This window comes from Oncorhynchus tshawytscha, linkage group LG13 (assembly GCF_018296145.1).
Source record: "Oncorhynchus tshawytscha isolate Ot180627B linkage group LG13, Otsh_v2.0, whole genome shotgun sequence".
In the NCBI taxonomy this organism is placed as follows: Eukaryota; Metazoa; Chordata; class Actinopteri; order Salmoniformes; family Salmonidae; genus Oncorhynchus; species Oncorhynchus tshawytscha.
In genome coordinates, this window is record NC_056441.1 from 68,707,568 (window position 1) to 68,734,158 (window position 26,591).

A 26,591-nucleotide genomic window follows, 5' to 3' on the forward strand; every position below is an offset into this window, starting at 1 on the left:
GATCAGTAACCAATAGACCTTAAGGTAAAATGGTTACTTACGAGCCCCTAACCAACAATTCAGTTTCAAAAGAATAAGATAAAAGTAACAAGTAATTAATGAGCACCAGTGAAATAACAATAGCAAGACTATATACACGGGGGTACCGATACAGAGCCACTGCGGGGACACCGGTTAGTTGAGATAATATGTACATGTAGGTAGAGTTAAGGTGACTATGCATAAATGACAACAGAGAGTAGCAGTGGTGTAAAGAGAGAGGGGGGCAATGCAAATAGTCTGGGTAGCCATTTGATTAGATGTTCAGGAGTCTTATGGCTTGGGGGTAGAAGTTGTTTAGACGCCTCTTGGACCTAAACTTGGCGATCCGGTACCACTTGCAGTGCGGTAGCAAAGAGAACAGTCTATGACTAGGGAGGCTGGAGTGACAATTTTTAAGGCCTTCCTCTGACACCGCCTGGTATAGAGGTCCTGGATGGCAGAAAGCTTGGCCCCAGTGATGTGCTGGGCCGTTCGCACTACCCTCTGTAGTGCCTTGCGGTCGGAGGCTGAGCAGTTGCCATACCAGGCAGTGATGCAACCAGTCAGGATGCTTTTGATGGTGCTGTATAATATCCTTTTGAGGATCTGAGGACCCATGCCAAATCTTTTCAGTCTCCTGAGGGGGAATAGGTTGTGTTGTGCCCTCTTCACAACTGTGTTGGTGTGCTTGGACCATGTTAGTTTGTTGGTGATGTGGACACCAAGGTACTCGAAGCTCTCAACCTTCTCCACTGCAGCCCCGTCGATTAGAATGGGGACGTGCTCTGTGCTCTTTTTCCTGTAGTCCACAATCATCTCCTTTGTCTTGATCGCATTGAGGGAGAGGTTGTTCTCCTGGCACCACACGGCCAGGTCTCCGACCTCCCTATAGGCTCTCTCGTAGTTGTCGGTGATCTCTAGACTACTGTAACACCGTTTCCCCTACCATAAACCCTCTCACATTGGTGCCACAAAAGAGAGAAGTTGATGATGTGCAGGTTGTCAGAAACAAATGGGTGCTGTTTTTGGACAGGCCTATTGATTAGTGATTGTCAAGGATGCACAGAAATTCTTAAATATGAGTTTTTAGTTCAGATTATTTGTTTACAATATGTGATCTTTAGGCTAAGAAAGCTGCATAAACCTTTTATTCGATTGTAGGGTTTGAATAGTGTGAGAAGACACCAACATATTTGGTGAGAATCACAACAGAGTACAAATCAATTATAGCTCTTAACGAGGCAGTAGCCTACATGGGGTGTAAAATTTTCAATTACAGCATAATTCTTTTTTACCCCCTTTTTCAATCTTGTCTCATCACTGCAACTCCCTAACGGGCTCGGGAAGCGAAGGTTGAGTCATGCGTCCCCCGAAACATGACCTGCCAAACTGCGCTTCTTAACACCCGCTGGTTTAACCCCGAAGCCAGCCGCACCAATGTGTCAGAGGAAACATTGTTTAACTGACAACCGAGATTAGACTGCAGGTGCCCGGCACGCCACAAGGAGTTGCTAGAGTGTGATGAGCCAAGTAAAGCCTCCCCCGGCCAAAACCTCTCCTAACGCGGATGACACTGGGCCAATTGTGCGCCGCCCTGTTGGGACTCCAGATCACGGCCAGGTGTAACACAGTGACGCCTCTAGCACTGCAATGCAGTGCCTCAGACCGCTACGCCACTCGGGAGGCCCCTTTACAGCATTATTCAATCTGCAGTTATTCTTCTGTTATTTATTATTACCAATAATGTTTAAATGTTAATAGTATCTTCTGATTACAATTATTTCTCATATTTTAATTTATTTGCAATCTATTATCTTCCAAAATGTAAGTAGTGGCCATGTACTCTTATAATCTCCACCAGACACAGCCTGGTTCCTCTCAATGTTTCTTCCTAGGTTCCTGCCTTTCTAAGAAGTGGAGGAGGGCATTGATGCTATGGACTGGCCTGCCCGTTCCCCAGACCTGAATCCAATTAAGCACATCTGGGACATCATGTCTTGCTCCATCCACCAACGCCACGTTGCACCACAGACTGTCCAGGAGTTGGCGGATGCTTTAGTCCAGGTCTGGAAGGAGATGCCTCAGGAGACCATCCGCCACCTCATCAGGAGCATGCCCAGGCGTTGTAGGGAGGTCATACAGGCACGTGGAGGCCACACACACTACTGAGCCTCATTTTGACTTGTTTTAAGGACATTACATAAAAGTTGGATCAGCCTGTTTTGAGTGTCACTCCAAATCCAGACCTCCATGGGGTGATAAATTTGATTTCCATTGGTCATTTTTGTGTGATTTTGTTGTCAGCACATTCAACTATGTAAAGAAAAAAGTATTTAATAAGAATATTTCATTCATTCAGATCTAGGATGTGTTATTTTAGTGTTCACTTTATTTTTCTGAGCAGTGTACATTTGATTTGATTTAGTTATATCTAGCTGTCCAATAACGCATTGTGATGGAATGGCTTTTCCTGCACTTTGTAAAAAACCAGAGTGCATTGAGTGAATGTCCTTTCTAAACATACAGTAGCAATGTGAATGCAAAGAGGACTCAGACCACAAAATAGGTGAAGTGAACTGGTAAAAAACGTGAGTCCTCATTCAAAGGCAAGGGCAGTGTGAATACAAAGATAAGAGTTATTTTGCTTCTTTTTTTTTACACAAGAATTCACAGTAAAGAGTACTGAGATCGTTTATTTTAAAGCGGACTATATGTGATAACACCTTCAGAATTAACCAATAGGAAGCTCTACGCAAATAACCTACTTTCATTTGAATTCGGAGGTCCCAAGTTTCCGACAGGACATGAACGAGGCATAACCCATTTTATAAATCTTTCAGCACTTTCGGTACAAATTATGCTATATGTTACAGGCAAAACAATTATTTATAGTTATGCCTACCATTCCGCACCATTAAGACATATTTTGGAATATTAATGTAGTGCCAAGTTGATCAAGTAAATGTGGCAATATACATTTTGATCAATTTATAGTATTCTTCAGCACAAAAATGCATTTCCCAATCATTAGCTAACATGTGGAAGCTGTTCGCTTGACTGTCAAATTCTACCAAATGCTTGCTAAAAACATATTTTACGTTTATCACTGGATAGTTAGCTATCAACCCATCTGAAGATATCTGGATTTTGCGTGTACAATACTTAACTTTATTCTTCAGCCTAATCATTCAAAGTGGATTGGTAGCTAAATTATTGGTTAACGTTAGCTAGCATGTCCTCGAAGTCGTTTCTCCATTGTTTACAGTACTAGCAGTGTCAGTGGGTTAGTCAGTCAAGTCATCTGTAGATCGCTAATTAACGTAAGTGCCCATCATGTCAGCTTGCAAGCGTTTGCTTTACATTGTTAAACACAGAGGGATATGGCCATCGATATGGAGGAGAAATGTCACCACTTGGTCACCTGTAGGAGCTGCCTTCAATGCCAAACCTCACAGAAGACTTGAGTTGTTTGAAAAAAATGTGGTATGTTCATCAAGTCATGAAACTACAGTATTCCCAAATGTATCTTAGCCTATGTGATGTAGTTGTTGTTTTATCTAACACTACTGTATTTGATTTGCACTTGTCACTATACTGTTTTTACAAACACTGCTTTGTCCTTCAGTCAAGAAAAGTAACTAATAGTCAGATTTTTCTGTTCACATAGCATTTGGTCTAGACTAGTAACAGTATTTTAAATTCCAACCCACATAATGTAGTCAAACGGTATCCTAAAACCTTCACAGGGCTTGTTTGGAGTCCCAGAGCTGAGCTCCCCTGCTGGCTTCGAGGTGACCACTAAAAGGGCTCTGAAGGACACACAGGAGCTGGTGGATAAAGTCTGCAGCAGCCCTCCTGGAGCTGTTACTGTGGAGACTTTTGACCAACTCTCAGATGGCTTGTGCAAAGTAGCAGACCTGGTAAGATGTATACAGTACCAGTCAAAAGTTTGGACACACCAACTCATTTAAGGGTTTTTCTTTATTTTATCAATTTTCTAAAGTGTAGAATAATAGTGAAGACATCAAAATGATGAAATAACACATATGGAATCATGTAGTAACCAAATATAAATATATTTTAGATTATTCAAAGTAGCCACCCTTTGCCTTGATGACAGCTTTGCACACTCTTGGCATTCTCTCAACCAGCTTCACCTGGAATGCTTTTCCAACAGTCTTGAAGGAGTTCCCACATATGCTGAGCACTTGTTGGCTACTTTTCCTTCATTTTGCGGTCAGACTCATCCCAAACCATCTCAATTGGTTTGAGGTTGGGTGATTGGCCAGGTCATCTGATGCAGTACTCCATCACTCTCCTTCTTGGTCAAATAGCCCTTACACAGCCTGAAGGTGTTTTGGGTCATTGCCCTGTTGAAAAACAAATAATTATCCCACTAAGAGCAAACCAGATGGGGTGGGATAACACTCCAGAATGCTTTGGTAGGCATGCTGGTTGTGTGCCTTGAATTCTAAATAAATTCCTGACAGTGTCACCAGCAAAGCACCATCACACAACCACCTCCATACTTCACGGTGGGAACCACACATGCGGAGATCATCCGTTCACCCACTCTGCGATACAGCGGTTGGAACCAAAAATCTAAGGACAGATTTACACTGGTCTAATGTCTGTTGCTTGTGTTTCATGGCCCAAGCAAGTCTCTTCTGCTTATTGGTGTCCTTTAGTAGTGGTTCCTTTGCAGCAATTCGACCATGAAGGCCTGATTCACGCATTCTCTTCTGAACAGTTGATGTTGAAATGTGTCTGTCACTTGAACTCTGAAACATTTATTTGGGCTGCAATTCATCACCCCTTAGTGGCTGGTAACTCTAATGAACGTATCCTCTGCAGCAGAGGTAACTCTGGGTCTTCCTTTCCTGTGGCGGTCCTCATGATAGACAGTTTCATCATCAGGGATGCAAACTAGTCACCATTCGGCGAAATTCGCAGTTTTGAATCCAAAATAGGTTACCTACGTGGTTCGTGTAGATCCGACAAGAAAGGTTTGGGAGTTTGGCCTGTATAGGCTGTCATATAAATAAGAATATGTTCTTAACTGACTTGCCTAGTTAAATATACAGTGGGGAGAACAAGTATTTGATACACTGCCGATTTTGCAGGTTTTCCTACTTACAAAGCATGTAGAGGTCTGTAATTTATCATAGGTACACTTCAACTGTGAGAGACGGAATCTAAAACAAAAATTCAGAAGATCACATTGTATGATTTAAGTAATTCATTTGCATTTTATTGCATGACATAAGTATTTGATACATCAGAAAAGTAGAACTTAATATTTGGTACAGAAACCTGTGTTTGCAATTACAGAGATCATACGTTTCCTGTAGTTCTTGACCAGGTTTGGACACACTGCAGCAGGGATTTTGGCCCACTCCTCCATACAGACCTTCAGGTTTCGGGGCTGTCGGTGGGCAATACGGACTTTCAGCTCCCTCCAAAGATTTTCTATTGGGTTCAGGTCTGGAGACTGGTTAGGCCACTCCAGGACCTTGAGATGCTTCTTATGGAGCCACTCCTTAGTTGCCCTTGCTGTGTGTTTCGGGTCGTTGTCCTACTGGAAGACCCAGCCACGACCCATCTTCAATGCTCTGAGGAAAGGAGGTTGTTGGCCAAGATCTCGCGATACATGGCCCCATCCATCCTCCCCTCAATACGGTGCAGTCGTCCTGTTCCCTTTGCAGAAAAGCATCCCCAAAGAATGTTTCCACCTCCATGCTTCACGGTTGGGATGGAGTTCTTGGGGTTGTACTCATCCTTCTTCTTCCTCCAAACACGGCAGGTGGAGTTTAGACCAAAAAGCTCTATTTTTGTCTCATCAGACCACATGACCTTCTCCTATTCCTCCTCTGGGTCATCCAGATGGTCATTGGCAAACTTCAGACGGACCTGGACTTGCCCTGGCTTGAGCAGGGGGACCTTGCGTGCGCTGCAGGATTTGAATCCATGACGGCTTAGTGTGTTACTAATGGTTTTCTTTGAGACTGTGGTCCCAGCTCTCTTCAGGTCATTGACCAGGTCCTGCCGTGTAGTTCTGGGCTGATCCCTCACCTTCCTCATGATCCATGATGCCCCACGAGGTGAGATCTTGCATGGAGCCCCAGACTGAGGGTGATTGACCATCATCTTGACCTTCTTCCATTTTAGAATAATTGCACCAACATTTGTTGCCTTCTCACCAAGCTGCTTGCCTATTGTCCTGTAGCCCATCCCAGCCTTGTGCAGGTTATCCCTGAGGTGCTTACACAGCTCTCTGGTCTTGGCCATTGTGGAGAGGTTGGAGTCTGTTTGATTGAGTGTGTGGACAGGTGTCTTTTTATACAGGTAACGAGTTCAAACAGGTGCAGTTAATACAGGTAATTAGTGGAGAACAGGAGGGCTTCTTAAAGAAAAACTAACAGGTCTGTGAGAGCTGGAATTCTTACTGGTTGGTAGGTGATCAAATACTTATGTCATGCAATAAAATGCAAATTAATTACTTAAAAATCATACAATGTAATTTTCTGGATTTTTGTTTTAGATTCCGTCTCTCACAGTTGATGTGTACCTATGATAAAAATTACAGACCTCTACATGCTTTGTAAGTAGGAAAACCTGCAAAATGGTCAGTGTATCAAATACTTGTTCTCCCCACTGTATATTAAATACCTCATGAAGCTGCTTGAGAAAATGCCAAGAGTGTGCAAAGCTGTCATCAAGGCAAAGAGTGGCTAGTTTGAAGAATCTCAACTATAAAATATATTTTGATTTGTTTAACACTTTTTTTTGTTAACTACACGATTCCATATGTGTTATTTCATTGTTTTGATGTCTTCACTATTATTCTACAATGTAGAAAATAGTAAAAAATAAAGTAAAAACCCTAGAATGAGTAGGTGTGTCCAAACTTTTGACTAATACTGTATATATTTATTGTTATTAATGTAGAAAGCACAGGATAGAGTCAAAAAACAATCAATTTAAGTTGACAGGTACAGTTATTTTTCTCCCCAAACCAGGCTGACTTTGTGAAAGTGGCACATCCGGACCCGTCCTTCCGTGAGGCAGCAGAGAAGACATGTATAGAGATCGGCACAGTTGTAGAAAAGTAAGTGCCATTGAACTAGGTCTAGTAGAATATGTTATTGAGTGGCATATTGCATAATGATTCTTCACTGTTTGTTTCTCTCACAGACTCAACACCAATGTTGACCTTTGTAGAAGTTTAAAGAATTTGTTGGATAACAAAGACGTTTTTGCTCAGTTGGACCCAGAAACAAGGTATGCTCTCCAACCTAAATCCTTTTACCGGTAGTTAATTTAGCGTAGACTTGACAGTTTCATTCAAGTAATGTAAATGTTTCTGTCTACCTAGGAAAGTGGCTGAGCTGTTCATGTTTGACTTTGCAATCAGTGGAATTCATCTGGATGAAAAACTGGTAAGGTACCCCTTTTAATTGTTTTTTAGTGTGTTGATAACCACCCCTGTCACATGTTTCTTTCATCTCCTTACTGTCTCTTTTCTGACTTTTACATTTTGCAGCGGAAAGAGGCTGTCAAGCTTCACGTCAAGCTCTTGGATCTAAACAATGAGTTTCTTATGGGCTCTCACCTCCCAAACAGAATAGCAAAGTCGGCTATACCTGAGTACATTCATTGCCACTTTGCAACGGAGGGCAGTTTCATTCAGATTGGGGGTCTACACGCTGAGTCCTCTAATGACCTGGTATGTTTTCATTTGCAAATGTTTCTCTTTCACCACCTGGTAGCGCCAATCTCACATGATATCCAGTTGTACTGCTAGCGCTGCAGTCTATCTGGAGAAATGCCTACTTAATGCTGCTTAATGCGGTGTGAAATGCTATTGTTGAGTAATAGTCAGACACTCCTCTGTCCTGCATTTTCCTGATTTTGTCCTGATTTTATTTGATGCTCCATGCCTGGGAGGGTTGCTCTGTGATAGGGATGGCTAAGGGGTGAAGAACCTGAAACACATGCTTTTGACATTCTTTTCAGGTTCGGGAGGTTGCCTATAGGATTTTCCTCTACCCAAATGCAGATCTGATGGAGTGTCTGGAAGAGCTGTTGAAATGCAGGAACAAACTGGCCAAACTGGTGGGATATGAGTCTTACGCACACAGAGCTTTACAGGGAACCATGGCCAAAACCCCAGGTATTATGCTTCCGCCCCTGTCCCCCAACAATGACTTTCACTTCAATTAGTAAACCTTTGGCCTTTTTTGGATTCATATGTATAAGCATTGGTAGTTCTTCAGTGTATGATTAGGGGGGATATTTAGCAATGACTACCATTTCAGCCAGATACCGCCAAGTTAGTAAACACACTTGTTCAACTAGGTTTACCAGCAGTTTACATGAATGAATGAATGAATGAATGATTCAACCAATGCCCTCTATTAAACACAAACAAATCACCCAGGCAAAAACTGTCACCCAGTTAGAATATTACACTACAACTGTGCTACACTGTTGATGTTGGGAATGATAAAGCCTTTGTGTGTGACTGCTATAACATGGCCCGCCTTTCTTCTGCCCATAGAGACGGTGATGAACTTCCTCCAGCTACTGACGGACAAACTCTCCGAAAGGTACAGCACATAATACAAGTACAATAAAAAATGAGCTATGCCAAAATCAACACAATTTGTTCACCTTATATACAGTATATAGCTATAAGGAAATATGTAATCCACCTTGTCTTGAAAAGCTGACATGTATCCTCTCTACCACAAGGTGACGATATAACCTTGAAAGAGTGAAAGAGCTTTATAAGTTTAGTGAAGTGAAGGTTTGAAAAAAATGATGTTTGAATTCCAATTTATATGCTGGAGCTTTCAGAGATCCAGTTATTTGGATACAGAATTGACTATAAAGCAGAAATAATAGTTTGTTAAATAGATGAATACACTTTTCACATATTGATTTTGAATTAGGCCTGACAGTGAAGTCAGCAATCACATCAGCCACTCATTTGAAATCTCTTCCCATACAGAACCGCAATAGACTTTGAGATGATTAAAGACATGAAGACAAAACTCAACCCCCTTAATGCGGTAAATACTGCTTTGTTGTCGTTTATAAATATTTATATTCCAGCTGATGTAGCAATGTACATATAAAGATATGAGTCCATAGTGAGATGGAAAAAAGGTGAATACAAATGGTTGTGTGTTATTTATTCTTGTCACAAGCTATTAGTAATATGTTTATCTTCCATAGGAGCTTATGCCATGGGATCCTCCATACTTCAGTGGTGTGTTGCGTGCTGAAAGGTGAGTATTACAGTCCCTAGATCTATTATTCAAACAAAGCAACTGATCCAGTTATTCTCTGCCAACTGTCAATGAGATAAATCTGTTTGATTTCTATCTATCTGTCTGTAGTTGGGGTGGGTGGCAATTTTGTATTTCAGTGCAGTGCAGCGCATCATTTTATTTTTTTTACCTGGTCTTCCTCGGGTATCAATTGTGTTAGGATAGGAGCATGGGAGCTCCCGAGTGGCGCAGCGGTCTAAGGCACTGCATCTCAGTGCTAGAGGCTTCACTACAGACACCCTGGTTCGAATTCAGGCTGTATCAGGCCGTGATTGGGAGTCCCATTGGGCGGCGCACAATTGGCCCAACGTCGTCCGGGTTTGGCAAGTGTAGGCCGTCATTGTAAATAAGAATTTGTTCTTAACTACTTGCCTAGTTAAATTAAGGTTAAATAAATGGGAGCTACGTAAGTCTTCGTATATTCTTTTCAATATAATCAAGCTGGATCAACTTCCTTTGCGCTCAGTTGCGCTGTCACCTCATTTTACCTGAAGATTTTCCCCTCTGCGTTTATATAATTGAATTAATTATCCTTGCGTAATACATGTTCCCTGTCTTTTTTATTTATGTGATGGAACATATCCAAAACAATGGATTAGAATATGCAACCTGAATCACTGTTGCCATGCTACAGTATAGAAAGACAGAGTTTGAATGTGTTAGGCAGATGAGAACCATCCAAAATACAGTGAGGACCCAGACAGCATTCAACTCAGCCTGAACTCATTGCAGGACTAAATCCCATTTTAGTCTGTCGGGAAAGGATATCTCCAATAGCATATACAATATTATGTATTATCTGTTGAGACCCTATGCATTTGTTCTAGTGTGCGTAATATATTCTGCAGTTTTAATGCTGATTAATGGGCTTTGGGTGGTTAAGAAAGCGTATTATCTTTATTGTCAAGGGTAATTCTTAAATGTCATGATTTACAGATGGAGAAGTGGAATGGCCTAATCTGCTGTGAACGTTTGAGTGAATGGGAGATGTGGTTGGTCACATCTAGCGTCTCCAGTTTTGCGCCGGTCTCATGTCGTCTTTTTACGGACATTATTAATGAACTGCTTTTCCACTCAGGCGCTCACCAGAGACCAATAAGTCTAACGGTTTATTAAAGCTTTAATGCAGACATTCCAGGTCCTGGGGGATGTCCTCAATGGCTGTTTCCACAATGGGATTTGGCACAACCTCTGTCTGAGGAGGGGGAGAGGTGTTTTTTTTCTTCTTTTAACTGAGGAAAATCTGTTTCCGAATCACTTTCCCCTCAGCCCTCTTCTTGGTGTGCTATGTTGGTTGTTAGGAGTTGGGTTTAGAATGCGGTCGGTTCCCAGGGATGGCTGGTTGCCCATAGTTACCCACACCGTTAAGTGGCTCCTGTTGCCCTTTTCTCTTAGTCAGCAGCATTAGTGGTTTGCAGTTCCTACTGAAGTCAGTTGGAGAATGTTCATGTCCTACTGAAAGGAGTTTCAGATTATGTGTGGTAAATGAAGGCCCAGTAGTACATCATGTGCAAGATAGTATAAATTACTCCCTTTAGTCTTTAGGAAAGATCATATGATTACTGCTATTATTCCATTAGCAGTCGGTGAAAAAGCTTCCTGTTGCCACAGACACTGTCCCATATACAGTGCATTCGGAAAGTATTCAGACCCCTTGACTTTTTCCACATTTTGTTACGTCACAGCCTTATTCTAAAATTGATTACATATTTTATCCTCCCTCATCAACCTACACACAATACCCCATAAAGAGAAAGCAAAACATGCTTTTAGGAAAAAAAAAAGGGAAAAAAAGAAGAAATTTACATAAGTATTCAGACCCATTACTCAGTACTTTGTTGAAGCACCTTTGGCAGCGATTATAGCCTCGAGTCTTCTTGGGTATCACGCTACAAGTTAGGTACACCTGTATTTGGGGAGTTTCTCCCACTTTTCTCTGCAGATCTTCTCAAACTCTGTTAGGTTGGATGTGGAGCGTCGCTGCACAGCTATTTTCAGGTATCTCCAGAGATGTTCGATCGGGTTAAAGTCCAGGCTCTGGCTGGGCCACTCAAGGACATTCAGAGACTTGTCCTGAAGTCACTCATGCGTTGTCTTGGCTGTGTGCTTAGGGTTGTTGTCCTGTTGGAAGGTGAACCTTAGCCCCAGTCTGAGGTCCTGAGTGCTCTGGAGCAGGTTTTCATCAAGGCTCTCTCTGTACTTTGCTCCAATCATCTTTCGCTCGATCCTGACTAGTCTCCCAGTCCCTGTCGCTGAAAAACATCCCCACAGCATGATACTGCCACCACCATGCTTCACCGTAGGGATGGTGCCAGTTTTGCTCCAGACGTGACACTTGGCAGTCAGGCCAAAGTGTTCAATCTTTGTTTCATCAGACCAGAGAATCTTGTTTCTCATGGTCTGAGAATCCTATAGGTGCCTTTTGGCGAACTCCAAGCGGGCTGTTGTGTGCCTTTTACTGAGGAGTGGCTTCCGTCTGGCCAATATACCATAAATGCCTGATTGGTGGAGTTCTGTAGAGATGGTTGGCCTTCTGGAAGGTTCTCCCATCTCTACAGAGGAACTTCGGAGCTCTGCCAGAGTGACCATCAGGTTCTTGATCACCTCCCTGACCAAGTCCCTTCTCCCCTGATTGCTCAGCTTGGCCAGGCGGCCATTTCTAGGAAGATTCTTAGTGGTTCCAAACTTCTTCAATACTGCAGAAATGTTTTGGTACCCATACCCAGATCTCTGCCTCGACACAATCCTGTTTCGGAGCTCTACAGACAATTCCTTTGACCTCATTGTTTGGTTTTTGCTCTGACATGCACTGTCAACTGTGGGACCTTATATAGACAGGTGTTTGCCTTTCCAAATCACGTCCAATCAATTAAATTTACCACAGGTGGGCTCCAATCAAGTTGTAGAATAATCTCAAGGATAATCAATGGAAACAGGATGCACCTGAGCTCAATTTCAAGTCTCATAGCAAAGGGTCTAAATACTTATGTAAATACATGTTTTTATTTTTAAAAAATAAAATGTTTTCACTTTGTCATTATGGGGTATTGTGTGTAGATTGAGGATTTGTATTTATTTAATCAATTTTAGTATAAGGCTGTAACATAACAAAATGTGGAAAATTCAAGGGGTCTGAATACTTTCCGAATGCACTGTACATCAAGCAAGGAGGCCACATCATGGTAATCATGTCTGTAAAGCTGGGCGTAGGAAATGGGCTTCTCACTGGTTTTAATTCAATCCAAATTACATTTGGATATGCCTCCAGGGCAGGCATTGCTTGCTTCAAATGGCTTGCTTTGTCAACACCAGAAGTGAGTAATCGTGCATGCTCCCCAAGATTGACAGGAGCCTTGCAGATCAACTGATAGGGCTTCCCCTTTGCTAGTCTGAGAGCGTTAGTCTGAAGAGTCAGCATGACAAGTGTTAATCAGAGCATCAAGTAGCTTTAGGGGGAAATAAGAGGAATCTGTAAAACACCATCAATAACTACGGAACCTTGCTAATAGATGCCCATTTGGTTTTAGCATGAGATTCCTGCAATTGTCTACAGTAGCTTGTCACAGTCAGACAACTGAGATTAGGCTGAAGTGTTTGTCATATTGTGGTTGTGTTTTGGTTACAGGTACAACATTGAGCCCAGCCTCTACAGCCCCTACTTCTCCCTGGGGTCTTGTATGGAGGGCCTGAACAGCCTCTTCACCAAGCTCTATGGAGTCTCTATCATGTCTGAACATCCAAGTGCAGGAGAGGTGTGGAATGATGATGTCCGCAAACTGGTAAAAAAAAATATATATAACTATTCAAATGTTCCTAGTGTTTAAGCTTTAATTTGTTTGCTGTGATTACATAGTCTACATTGTGTTTCTATGGTGTGATCTCCTAAGTTTACTGTTTTGTCACTTCCTGTCCAGGCTGTAGTTCATGAGACAGAGGGGTTGCTGGGATACATCTACTGTGACTTCTTCCACAGAGCAAATAAACCTCACCAGGTAGACAGAGCCTCACACGCCACGCCCGCAACGCAACCGGCTTTCTTTAAAGATTACATGAGTTTCAGTAGATCAAAAAAAGTTAGCTAGCATGTTCAAAAGAAAAAAGTATCTGGCCCTGTGGCACTGATCTTGAAACCAGCAGTACATAGAATGTATTTCAAGGCAGGGCCTCAATGTTCTCTTTGTCTCTCCCTTCCTCAGGACTGCCACTTCACCATCCGCGGTGGGCGGCAGTGCCAGGAGAGTGGACAGTACCAGCTGCCTGTAGTGGTGCTGATGCTGAGCCTGCCCCACCCCACCAAGAGCGCCCCCACCCTGCTCACGCCGAGCATGATGGAGAACCTGTTCCACGAGATGGGTCATGCCATGCACTCCATGCTAGGGCGCACACGCTACCAACACATCACAGGTCAGCCATGCTCATCTGACATTCTCAGAGTTGAACTGTTAACTTTAGCAGCTTTAGCCTGGCATTGTGCTTATGGGTAATTCCAGAGTGATGCTGAAACGTCCAAGTCGTCCTTGTCCATAGAGTTGTATGGTTTGTTTAACTTTGCAATCATTGGTTTTTGTTTGACATATACATTTTAAAGTGAAAAATCGGATACTTAGCATCACTCTGTTACCATTGTATTGTCCCTATGTACACTGCTCAAAAAAATAAAGGGAACACTTAAACAACACAATGTAACTCCAAGTCAATCACACTTCTGTGAAATCAAACTGTCCACTTAGAAAGCAACACTGATTGACAATACATTTCACATGCTGTTGTGCAAATGGAATAGACAACAGGTGGAAATTATAGGCAATTAGCAAGACACCCCCAATAAAGGAGTGGTTCTGCAGGTGGTGACCACAGACCACTTCTCAGTTCCTATGCTTCCTGGCTGATGTTTTGGTCACTTTTGAATGCTGGCGGTGCTTTCACTCTAGTGGTAGCATGAGACGGAGTCTACAACCCACACAAGTGGCTCAGGTAGTGCAGCTCATCCAGGATGGCACATCAATGCGAGCTGTGGCAAGAAGGTTTGCTGTGTCTGTCAGCGTAGTGTCCAGAGCATGGAGGCGCTACCAGGAGACAGGCCAGTACATCAGGAGATATGGAGGAGGCCGTAGGAGGGCAACAACCCAGCTGCAGGACCGCTACCTCCACCTTTGTGCAAGGAGGAGCACTGCCAGAGCCCTGCAAAATGACCTACAGCAGGCCACAAATGTGCATGTGTCTGCTCAAATGGTCAGAAACAGACCCCATGAGGGTGGTATGAGGGCCCGACGTCCACAGGTGGGGGTTGTGCTTACAGCCCAACACCGTGCAGGATGTTTGGCATTTTCCAGAGAACACCAAGGTAGCCTGACTGCCATTAGGTACTGAGATGAGATCCTCAGACCCCTTGTGAGACCATATGCTGGTGCGGTTGGCCCTGGGTTCCTCCTAATGCAAGACAATGCTAGACCTCATGTGGCTGGAGTGTGTCAGCAGTTCCTGCAAGAGGAAGGCATTGATGCTATGGACTGGCCCGCCCGTTCCCCAGACCTGAATCCAGTTGAGCACGTCTGGGACATCATGTCTTGCTCCATCCACCAACACCACGTTGCACCACAGACTGTCCAGGAGTTGGCGGATGCTTTAGTCCAGGTCTTGGAGGAGATCCCGAAGGAGACCATCTGCCACCTCATCAGGAGCATGCCCAGGCATTGTAGGTAGGTCATACAGGCACGTGGAGGCCACACACACTACTGAGACTCATTTTTACTTGTTTTAAGGACATTACATCAAAGTTGGATTAGCCTGTAGTGTGGTTTTCCACTTTAATTTTGAGTGTGACTCCAAATCCAGACCTCCATGGGTTGATAAATTTGATTTCCATTGATAATTTTTGTGTGATTTTTGTTGTCAGCACATTTAACTATGTAAAGAAAAAAGTATTTAATAAGAATATTTCATTCATTCAGATCTAGGATGTGTTATTTTAGTGTTCCCTTTATTTTTTTGAGCAGTGTATTTGTACTGTTAATGTGAATAATAATATGGGAATGACTGTATGTAAAGCTCTCTCAAATCAATAGTCCTAATAGTGAGGAGGATTGATTTCGGTATTAATGGTTTCATCCTCTGCTTGTGTAGTGGGTGGTGTTGTGAATGACATCTTATAATGATGGTCACAGGTTAGAATGGCATGCATAGAGGCTGTGTTCAGTCATGGTGTGGAGACTTGAAAAGGCCTGTTAAATCCAATTCAGAATGATACGGCTTGGTGAGGAAATCCACACTGGTTATCATTGGATTGATTGCATGCTCCTTTACTTGTTAGATAAAGACTAAGGGTACGCCTTAGCAAGTAACTCAAGATCCTTAAAAATGTCAATTTCATGGCTAGAGACATCCACTTAGATAACATAGATCAGTAATGGAGCAACTTGAGACTGCTTTTGTCTTCTCAGGAACCAGATGTGCCACTGACTTTGCTGAGGTCCCCTCTATTCTCATGGAGTACTTTGCCACTGATTATCGTGTAGTGAACCAATTTGCCCGCCATTATCAAACAGGACAGGTACACAAACTCACCATTTTTTTGTGTTACTAGATGGGTTACTGTAGAGGTATGGTGCTGTAGTCCGGCTGAGAAATGAATGTCTTTGTGTTTTTGCAGCCTCTGCCTCAGAGCATGGTGGCTCGCCTGTGTGAGTCCAAAAAGGTGTGTGGTGCGGCAGACACTCAACTACAGGTAAATCCCCCTGACAGACAACAACAATGAACAAAATGGGTCACAGCTTTTCCTTGAATGGGATACATTAACACTCATGGGTTACGTTGACACTGAACTCTCATGAAAATGCACAATACAAGGGCAAAACATTTTGCTCTCAAACTGTTTAAAATGTACTGGCACGGCAGCAAACACTGACAACTGTTATCTGCTAATCTTTATAGTAGTTTTTTAACAAGGTATCCTATATTGTTACCGTTGCTTTAAAAACTCAAACACAAATGACATAAGTGCTTTGACTGAGTGATTGATGGTAGTGTAGAGACTTAACAGATCAAATCAAATCAGCCTTTTTCAGGCAACAGAAAATGACTTAACTCTAAGTGGGATATTTGGGAACGTTTCAAAGGTTTAACATGTAACTACATGAATGATTCAGCATGTTTATTTTTTATGTGGACAGATTTTCTACTCTGCTCTGGATCAAATGTATCATGGAAAACCCCAAAACCGGTCAACGACTGATATCTTAAAGGACATGCAGCATAAATTCTACGGCCTACCGTACACTCCAAACACGGTGGGTACCTCAGTATCAAAATGCCCTTTGCCATCACTGAGTTGGTCTGTAGAACTTTGATTAAGAGCTCAATTACAGCCTTTACAGTTAATGAACATTTGAGGGGACATTCTTTGCCTAATCCCCAAATCTTTACCACAGTGCCTTGTCCCGTGCAACAGAGGGACAAAAACAGCAGAGAGAGGGAGTTATTTTTTGGATATTCTTCTCTGGCTTTGTGGTTTTATAGCTCTTACCCAGGCGCAGCACCGTTTAAGGGATTAAAGGTTTTTTGGAGGCCCTGCTCAAATAACAAAGCAGAGGTATACTTTGAATGAGCACTCCCTGGGGGAAATATTTGAAACTCTTCTTTCTGTGGTCCTTTTAATGAAAATAGTCAGGAGGGAATAGAGAATGTAAAACACAGCCATCATTTAACAGGAATGGTCATCATAAGGCATTTATCCTCATCTGTAATTATTTGGGCCATCAGGAATAGACGGCACTCAGTCAGAACTATATTCCACCTTCTTTAATTGAGCTTACAAGCCATAGTTGCTTTACCCTCGCTAAAAGTCCTACTTCCGCTTTTATCCATGCAGCTAACGACCTCCCAGGGGAGTGTGGTTAATGTTATATACTTTCCTTTCTGTCTGAGTAATTTTTCTTTAACTATAAAACCATGCCGAAACTCAACATTTCACTCAAATTACATGTTATGATGGGATGAGTAGTTTTCCTCCTTTTAGCCCCACTTACAAAATTCCTAATTGTGTTGTTAAAGGATCTGTGATGGGATTGGAGCAAGTGAAAACAGATTTGTTTATATTAAAAGGACCATATTTAAAAATATATATATATTTTAATGTTTTATTCTCTTCTCTCCCTGCGCTCGCAAAAAAGCAGTGAAGCCAAACTTTCCACACTAAACTGAACATTTCAATGGCTAATAGGTTACAGAGAGACCCAAATGATAAACACTGGGGTGATTGTGACATGTGTATGGTTTATAGACCAGGGGTATCAGTTCTGACTGGAGAGAAAGACTATCATCTGTTGTTGAGTACATGGACCAAATGGGAATCCCTGGGCCTGCAATAATAATATTTGGAAAATGGCAGTAAGCATGACATTCAATCTGCCATGTTGATGATTCTTTGTTTTTATCTGTTTTCTCTGAGTCCTAGAAAGTCAAGACATGTTCTTTTCTCATGAGTAGTGCTGTGGGGATGATGCATAGGCCTACCCCAGCGCATAAATTCTAGCAGCCTGGTCTGCAAGTATGCCTTTTATCTAATACTTAGGAGAACAGAGTGACATGCTTCTCTAACTTTCCGGGTCTTTGTCTGTGTGGATCAAAAGGGATCTGTCGCTGAGATGTTGACTGGACTATGACCTTCTCAAGTTGGATGGCTCAAAAATAATGCAGAGCACTGGTGTCTGAACTGATTAGTTTGAGTGTTCACTGTCCCTCTAAGTTTTAGCCATTCTTTGTAATACCTGTAATTACGTTTCATGTTCTAAGGTGTTGTGCGGTTGAGGATATCTTGCCACAGCAAGATGAGGGTGAGTTCAAACCGGGTGACCCGATATATGCTATAGGCCTCTGGTACTGCTATAGGCCTCTGGTACTGCCATCTGGGCGGCTGGTGAACTCTCTCCTCATGATTTGTGCTCAGTTTCCCAATATTTTGGTTTCCCCAATGTACTGCCTCTGTCAGGAGTACTGTTTACCCTTATTAAAGTCATTACGGCCCAGATGGGACCCGTCATGCAGACACTTTGCGGCTTCAGCCTGTTTCACGCTAGAGGATCATCCGCCCAGCCTGGAGAACTCTTTCACACTGCCCGCTGTTTAAATAAGCAGCACCTCTCTCAAAGGCCGAGCACAAGGTGCTTTATACTAGCCCCTTTAAACTCAGCTATCGCACCTATCCAAGACGGTACTGTAAAGAGCACAGTCGGGGAAAAATCTTCTCCTAAGAGCTGAAGTCACTTGTTAATTTATAAAGATCTGGGCCCACATTTGGATGTTAGTTAGGGCAACTTCATTTGATGATATCTATGTGGCTCTAGCAAGGTTCGTAAGGTTCCTTATGCATTACAGGCTCAATGCTCTGATACAATACTTAACAGTACTTAGCTTTTCATTTGTGTTTTACAACAACCGTGGAGAATAGGGTATAACATAGTTTTGTTTCACTACTGCTTTCTGACTGACTGACTGAGTGTTTGCCAGGTGAATTTCCCCGGAGTCCAAAATCAGGCCTGATCATAGAGCACGTTGTCTTTACAGATAGGAAGTTGGACCCTCTAGGCAACCAGGGAAAAAGGAAATGTATGCACTCTGCCATTTAGGAATTTCCATGTTTTGTTCCTTTTAAAAGCAAAGTAAAAGGTTTAAAGTAAAATGTATACAGTTAAATCAAAGTCCATATTTGACTTAAACATGGGCCAATTGAACAGTAGCATAAATATTGAAGCAGAAAAAACAGTGACCAGACAGTAACTAGAACAAACTTCAATAGACTGTCTTTAATGGCCCAAATAATATTGGGTATTTTCCTGAGGGGGAAGTAGATGATGACAGAAGAATGTCTCTGCTTGTCTTTTCCTTTAGCAACCTTTATGGGCGGGAACAGTTAAGCCTTCAAAGCTGAATTAGCCTTTCTCTCCAAACTGAACTCTTAAAAAAACAAACATTTTTTGGTACTTTTATTTAACTAGGCTAGTCAGTTAAGAACAAATTCTTATTTACAATGACGGCCTAGGAACAGTGGGTTAACTGCCTTGTTCGGGCAGGACGACTGATTTTTACCTTGTCAGCTTAGGGATTTGATCTTGCAACCTTCCGGTTACTAGTCCAACTCTCTAACCACTAGGCTATCTGCCACCATGCGTAAGCTATTTTAATTGCATTCAATCTGTCTGTTTTTGTTATTGTTTTTTTATGTGAGATAAAATGTTTATTTGTCAGTATACATACAGTGGTGGTCTTTCTGAAATCATGGTATTCAGTGGAACCTGTTGAAAGCCAGTTTAATTTGGGTTATTTATTGGGTATGGTGTTAATGATGTTGTGATCTTGTGAAATGCTTTTTTTTCTTTCGCAGGCATGGCAGCTGAGATTCAGCCACCTCATTGGCTACGGGGCCAAGTACTACTCCTATCTCATGTCCCGCGCTGTGGCCTCCATGGTGTGGAAACAGTGTTTTGTTCAGGATCCTTTAAACAGGTGAGCCTGTGAGCCATTCAGCGTGTCCTCACATAAACTCTTCATCAGGAAATACACACTATATCAAGACATGGTTGTCTGCTGCACATACTTAACTTTTATAGGTGTGACTAAATGCAGGGTCCCTACGGAAGAAAAATCAGTTTACTGTAGCAATACAATGAACTTCCTCCGAGGCAGTCATAAATCGGTGAAACATGACTTTATTAATGTCAAAATATACCAAGACCATTTGGTGATGTATTTTTGTGTGTCCCTTAAGATTTTTTGCCATGTGTAATCACACACCGGGAACTGTTTATGCTACATTCAATGATAGTACAGTTTTATTTATTTGTTATTTTACCAGGTAAGTTGACTGAGAACAAATTCTCATTTGCAGCAACGACCTGGGGAATAGTTACAAGGGATGAATGAGCCAATTGTAAACTGGGGATTATTAGGTGACCGTGATGGCCAAATCTTAAATGATCTCAGAGAGTCAGGACACCCGTTTAACGTCCCATATGAAAGACAGCACCCTACTCAGGGCAGTGTCAATCACTGCCCTGGGGCATTGGGATATTTTTTTAGACCAGAGGAAAGAGTGCCTCCTACTGGCCCTCCAACACCACTTCCAGCAGCATCTGGTCTCCCATCCAGGGACTGACCAGGACTGACCAAGACCAACCCTGCTTAGCTTCAGAAGCAAGCCAGCAGTGGTATGCATGGTGGTATTCAGTGTCTGTTGTTATATCACTGAAAGTTACAGTACATTTGACTGCAAGGTATAAACTTGTTTGCATTTCCAAGAAGACTGAGGCAAATGCTCTCTGACAAGCAACCTTCCCTGAGTAGTGTTAAGTCTCTCAGCTTGACATTGAACTTGACATTAATATGAAATCCACACCAGCTTGGCAGGTGTGGTACAGTAATCCAGTTAGAGCCACCAGCGTCCACATTATACAGCCCCACAGTCCTCCCTATCAGTTCTGCTCTGACTTTGACTTCACAGAGGCTTTGTTTAGAGATTCACCTCAGAGATTTGAGCCCCGCAGTCCTTTTTTCTCTCTCTGTCTTACTTTCTCTCCTTTTCCTTTGACATTGTTTACGTTCCACCTGTGGTTGTTGAACCTCTGTTTCCTATCATCAGCCCTGTGAGGGGAGAGCTGAGACTTTGCTCAGGGTAGGGAAGAGGAGCTGCTGGAGGAGAATGCATGTGACTGTAATCTTATCTTTCCTCTCTCTCCCCCAGGGACATGGGAGAGCGCTACCGTAGGGAGATGCTCGCCCATGGGGGAGGGAAGGAGCCCATGCTCATGGTGGAAGGTATGTCACAGTCTTGACCAATGTGCCCTCTAAGCTGCGCACTTGTGCGGCCGAGCACCTCCTCCAGGAATGCAGCGAAGTGGTTTCTTGCATCATAAAACACCGTAGCAGTTTACAGTCATCTATTTGGCCCATGGCGTTACAGACTAAGTAAAAAATCATAAATTAATGTCTGGCCCTTCATAATGTAAAACCGTTTTTAAAAGTCTTGTGCAAATCAAATGTATTTATATAGCCCTTCGTACATCAGCTGATATCTCAAAGTGCTGTACAGAAACCCAGCCTAAAACCCCAAACAGCAAGCAATGCAGGTGTAGAAGCACGGTGGCTAGGAAAAACTCCCTAGAAAGGCCGAAACCTAGAGAGGAACCAGGCTATGTGGGGTGGCCAGTCCTCTTCTGGCTGTGCCGGGTGGAGATTATAACAGAACATGGCCAAGATGTTCAAATGTTCATAAATGACCAGCATGGTCCAATAATAATAAGGCAGAACAGTTGAAACTGGAGCAGCAGCACGGCCAGGTGGACTGGGGACAGCAAGGAGTCGTCATGTCAGGTAGTCCTGAGGCATGGTCTTAGGGCTTGGGTCCTCCGAGAGAGAGAGAGAAAGAGAGAAAGAGAGAATTAGAGAGAGCACACTTAAATTCACACAGGACACCGAATAGGACAGGAGAAGTACTCCAGATATAACAAACTGACCCTAGCCCCCTGACACATAAACTACTGCAGCATAAATACTGGAGGCTGAGACAGGAGGGGTCAGGAGACACTGTGGCCCCATCCGAGGACACCCCCGGACAGGGCCAAACAGGAAGGATATAACCCCACCCACTTTGCCAAAGCACAGCCCCCACACCACTTGAGGGATATCTTCAACCACCAACTTACCATCCTGAGACAAGGCCGAGTATAGCCCACAAAGATCTCCGCCACGGCACAACCCCAGGGGGGGCGCCAACCCAGACAGGAAGATCATATCAGTGACTCAACCCACTCAAGTGACGCACCCCTCCTAGGGACGGTATGAAAGAGCCCCAGTAAGCCAGTGACTCAGCCCCTGTAATAGGGTTAGAAAATCCCAGTGGAAAGAAGGGAACCGGCCAGGCAGAAACAGCAAGGGCGGTTCGTTGCTCCAGAGCCTTTCCGTTCACCTTCCCACTCCTGGGCCAGACTACACTCAATCATATGCCCCACTGAAGAGATGAGTCTTCAGTAAAGACTTAAAGGTTGAGACCGAGTTTGCGTCTCTTACATGGGTAGGCAGACCATTCCATAAAAATGGAGCTCTATAGGAGAAAGCCCTGCCTCCAGCTGTTTGCTTAGAAATTCTAGGGACAATTAGGAGGCCTGCGTCTTGTGACTGTAGCGTACGTGTAGGTATGTACGGCAGGACCAAATCAGAGAGATAGGTAGGAGCAAGCCCATGTAATGCTTTGTAGGTTAGCAGTGAAACCTTGAAATCAGACCTTGCCTTGACAGGAAGCCAGTATAGAGAGGCTAGCACTGGAGTGATATGATCAAATTTGTTGGTTCTAGTCAGGATTCTAGCAGCCGTATTTAGCACTAACTGAAGTTTATTTAGTGCTTTATCCGGGTAGCCGGAAAGTAGAGCATTGCAGCGCTTCTTAACACCCGGAAGCCAGCTGCACCAATGTGTTGGTGGAAACACAGTTAACTTCTTGATGCACCCATCCCTTTAGCGAGATCATTTTCGTCAACATCCACTGAATTGCAGAGCGCCAAGTTCAAATAAAATTACTAAAAATATTTAATTTTCATGAGCTTAGCTTGTTGTTAACAGCTTAGCTTGTTGTTAATCCACCTGGCATGTCAGATTTCAAAAAAGCTTTTCGACGAAAGCATACCAAGTGTTTATGTTAGGACATCTCTCTCAGCAGACAAAACATTGCAAACAGCTAGCAGCAAAGTAGATTGGTCACACAAGTCAGAAAATAAATAAAATGAATCGCTTACCTTTGATGATCTTCGGATGTTTGCACTCCCAGTTACACAATACATGTTCCTTTTGTTCCATAAAGATTATTTTTATATCCAAAATACCTCCATTTGGTTGGCGCGTTATGTTCAGAAATCCACAGGCTCGAGTGGTCACGACGGGGCAGACGAAAATTTCAAATAGTATCCGTAAAGTTCGTAGAAACATGTCAAATGTTTTTTATAATCAATCCTGTTTTTACAATATATCGATAATATTTCGATAATATTTAAACCGGACTGTAGTTTCTAGGAGAGAGAGAAAGAAAATATCTGCTCCACTCTGTTGGCGCATGCAAAACGCTGCTGGCACCCAGCCATCCAATGATGCGATGTGATCTTTCTCGCTCATTTTTCAAAATAAAAGCCCGAAACTATGTCTAAAGACTGTTCACACCATGTGGAAGCCATAGGGAAAGGAATCTGGTTGATATCCCTTTAATTGGAGCTAAGTAAAGCCCCCCTGGCCAAACCCTCCCCTAACCCGGATGATGCTGGGCCAATTGTGCGCCGCTCTATGGGACCCCCGGTCACGGCCGGTTGTGACACAGCCTGGGATCGAATCTGTAGTGATGCCGCAACACTGCAATGCAGTGCCTTAGACCCCTGCACCACTCAGAAGGCCCCCTGATGTACTTTTTTAGTGTCCATTAGACTAGGAAGGAAGGTGTCAACCAACTTAACTATATTTCAATGAATTGTGTTCAGAAGAGACTAGGTATGTCTGCTCTAGGTGATCCTTGATAACCCCGTGGAACTAGAAAGAGCCAGCAGTAGCCCACCAGATTTGGGTCATAATTCCAGTTATTCACACCTGCTGCTGTTGTGGTTAGCCTGACCTGCGATATGGGCCTCCAGAATGGAGGACATTTAGCTTTCCAGCATTTTTTTACTGCCTCTCTTACCGTGTGTATTACTGGGGCTCTGTCATTATAGAGCTATATAGCCCCTTGTTTGGTGGTGGTTAGTCTTGTATGGTGGTAACTGTTAAGCTATAACAGGACACAAGCCTTTATACATGGTGGCAGTGCCACGAGTGGAGGTCATCCTCCTGCCCCCCCCCCGGCTCAGAGCGGGGGGGACCAGCATTGTAATATCAGGTGACGACGGGTACTGTTAATCTCCCAGCAGGGTCACCCCATTTTATTGTCCTTACAGTTGTCACTCGGCCTATGAAATTACAACTGCCAGGATACTGTTCCACGTTATTAAAGCAGCTGATTAATCAAATAAAATGTTATTTGTCACATGCGCTGAATACAACAGGTGTAGACTATGAAATGCTTATTTATGAGCTATTTCCAAACAGAGTTAAAAAGTAAGACACATTTGCTAAAATGTTAATAGGAAATGGTAACACAATAAAAGAATGACTATATACAAATCAAATTTTATTAGTCACATGCGCCAAATACAACAGGTGTAGTAGACCTTACAGTGAAATGCTTACTTACGAGCCCCTAACCAACAATGCAGTTTTAAAAAATACGGATAAGAATAAGAAATAAATGTAACAAGTAATTAAAGGGCAGCAGTAAAATACAGAGTCAATGTGTGGTGGCACCGGTTAGTTGAGGTAATATGTACATGTAGGTAGAGTTATTCAAGTGACTATGCATAGATGATAACAACTGAGAGTAGCAGTGGTGTAAAAGAGGGGGGAGGGCAATGCAAATAGTCTGCGTAGCCATTTGATTAGATGTTCAGGAGCCTTGTGGCTCGGGGGTAGAAGCTGTTTAGAAGCCTCTTGGACCTAGACTTCAAATCAAATCAAATTTTATTTGTCACATACACATGGTTAGCAGATGTTGATGCGAGTGTAGCGAAATGCTTGTGCTTCTAGTTCCGACAATGCAGTAATAACCAACAAGTAATCTAACTAACAATTCCAAAACTACTGTCTTATACACACAAGTGTAAGGGGATAAAGAATATGTACATAAAGATATATGAATGAGTGATGGTACAGAGCGGCATAGGCAAGATACAGTAGATGGTATCGAGTACAGTATATACATATGAGATGAGTATGTAAACAAGTGGCTAGTGATACATGTATTACATAAAGATGCAGTAGATGATATAGAGTACAGTATATCCGTATACATATGAGATGAATAATGTAGGGTATGTAAACATTATATTAGGTAGCATTGTTTTAAAGTGGCTAGTGATATATTTGACATCATTTCCCATCAATTCCCATTATTAAAGTGGCTGGAGTTGAGTGGCAGCAGCCACTCAATGTTAGTGGTTAGACTTGGAGCTCCGGTACCGTTTGCCGTGCGGTAGCAGAGAGAACAGTCTATGACTAGGGTGGCTGGAGTCTTTGACAATTTTTAGGGCCTTCCTCTGACACCGCCTGGTATAGAGGTCCTGGATGGCAGGAAGCTTGGCTCCAGTGATGTACTGGGCCGTTCGCACTACCCTCTGTAGTGCCTTGCGGTCAGAGGCCGAGCAGTTGCCATACCAGGCAGTGATGCAAACTTGTATTTTTTATTTTTATTATTATTATTTTTAAATAATATGTTTATTATTTTCCAATAAAAAAACTAATAAAAAAGACAGCAATACTAACGATGACATTCATTGTACTGTTGAATGGGATTTTTTTATTTATTTTTATTTTACCTTTATTTAACCAGGTAGGCAAGTTGAGAACAAGTTCTCATTTACAATTGCGACCTGGCCAAGATAAAGCAAAGCAGTTCGACAGATACAACGACACAGAGTTACACATGGAGTAAAACAAACATACAGTCAATAATACAGTATAAACAAGTCTATATACAATGTGAGCAAATGAGGTGAGAAGGGAGGTAAAGGCAAAAAGGCCATGGTGGCAAAGTAAATACAATATAGCAAGTAAAACACTGGAATGGTAGTTTTGCAATGGAAGAATGTGCAAAGTAGAAATAAAAATAATGGGGTGCAAAGGAGCAAAATAAATAAATAAATAAAAATTAAATACAGTTGGGAAAGAGGTAGTTGTTTGGGCTAAATTATAGGTGGGCTATGTACAGGTGCAGTAATCTGTGAGCTGCTCTGACAGTTGGTGCTTAAAGCTAGTGAGGGAGATAAGTGTTTCCAGTTTCAGAGATTTTTGTAGTTCGTTCCAGTCATTGGCAGCAGAGAACTGGAAGGAGAGGCGGCCAAAGAAAGAATTGGTTTTGGGGGTGACTAGAGAGATATACCTGCTGGAGCGTGTGCTACAGGTGGGAGATGCTATGGTGACCAGCGAGCTGAGATAAGGGGGACTTTACCTAGCAGGGTCTTGTAGATGACATGGAGCCAGTGGGTTTGGCGACGAGTATGAAGCGAGGGCCAGCCAACGAGAGCGTACAGGTCGCAATGGTGGGTAGTATATGGGGCTTTGGTGATAAAACGGATTGCACTGTGATAGACTGCATCCAATTTGTTGAGTAGGGTATTG

At 42.8% G+C, this 26,591-nt stretch overlaps 1 protein-coding gene across 4 annotated transcripts in view; it reads left to right on the top strand.

Moving 5' to 3' along the window:
- The first annotated feature begins 3,029 nt into the window (after positions 1-3,029).
- LOC112265591 (mitochondrial intermediate peptidase) overlaps positions 3,030-26,591 on the top strand; it is a 46,406-nt gene continuing 22,844 nt past the window's right edge. For 3 of the 4 annotated variants that reach the window (XM_024443067.2, XM_024443063.2, XM_024443065.2), the window contains exons 1-18: positions 3,031-3,504; positions 3,768-3,941; positions 7,041-7,129; positions 7,216-7,302; positions 7,397-7,460; positions 7,565-7,747; positions 8,038-8,194; positions 8,582-8,630; positions 9,035-9,095; positions 9,262-9,314; positions 12,982-13,135; positions 13,271-13,348; positions 13,553-13,760; positions 15,797-15,906; positions 16,006-16,080; positions 16,526-16,642; positions 19,735-19,856; positions 21,091-21,164. In XM_024443067.2, the coding sequence (XP_024298835.1) occupies positions 3,355-3,504; positions 3,768-3,941; positions 7,041-7,129; positions 7,216-7,302; positions 7,397-7,460; positions 7,565-7,747; positions 8,038-8,194; positions 8,582-8,630; positions 9,035-9,095; positions 9,262-9,314; positions 12,982-13,135; positions 13,271-13,348; positions 13,553-13,760; positions 15,797-15,906; positions 16,006-16,080; positions 16,526-16,642; positions 19,735-19,856; positions 21,091-21,164 (2,005 nt within the window). In that variant the 5' untranslated portion in view covers positions 3,031-3,354. Of the gene's footprint in view, positions 3,505-3,767; positions 3,942-7,040; positions 7,130-7,215; positions 7,303-7,396; positions 7,461-7,564; positions 7,748-8,037; positions 8,195-8,581; positions 8,631-9,034; positions 9,096-9,261; positions 9,315-12,981; positions 13,136-13,270; positions 13,349-13,552; positions 13,761-15,796; positions 15,907-16,005; positions 16,081-16,525; positions 16,643-19,734; positions 19,857-21,090; positions 21,165-26,591 lie in introns of all 4 variants that reach the window. The other variant, XM_024443064.2, reaches the window with a different exon arrangement.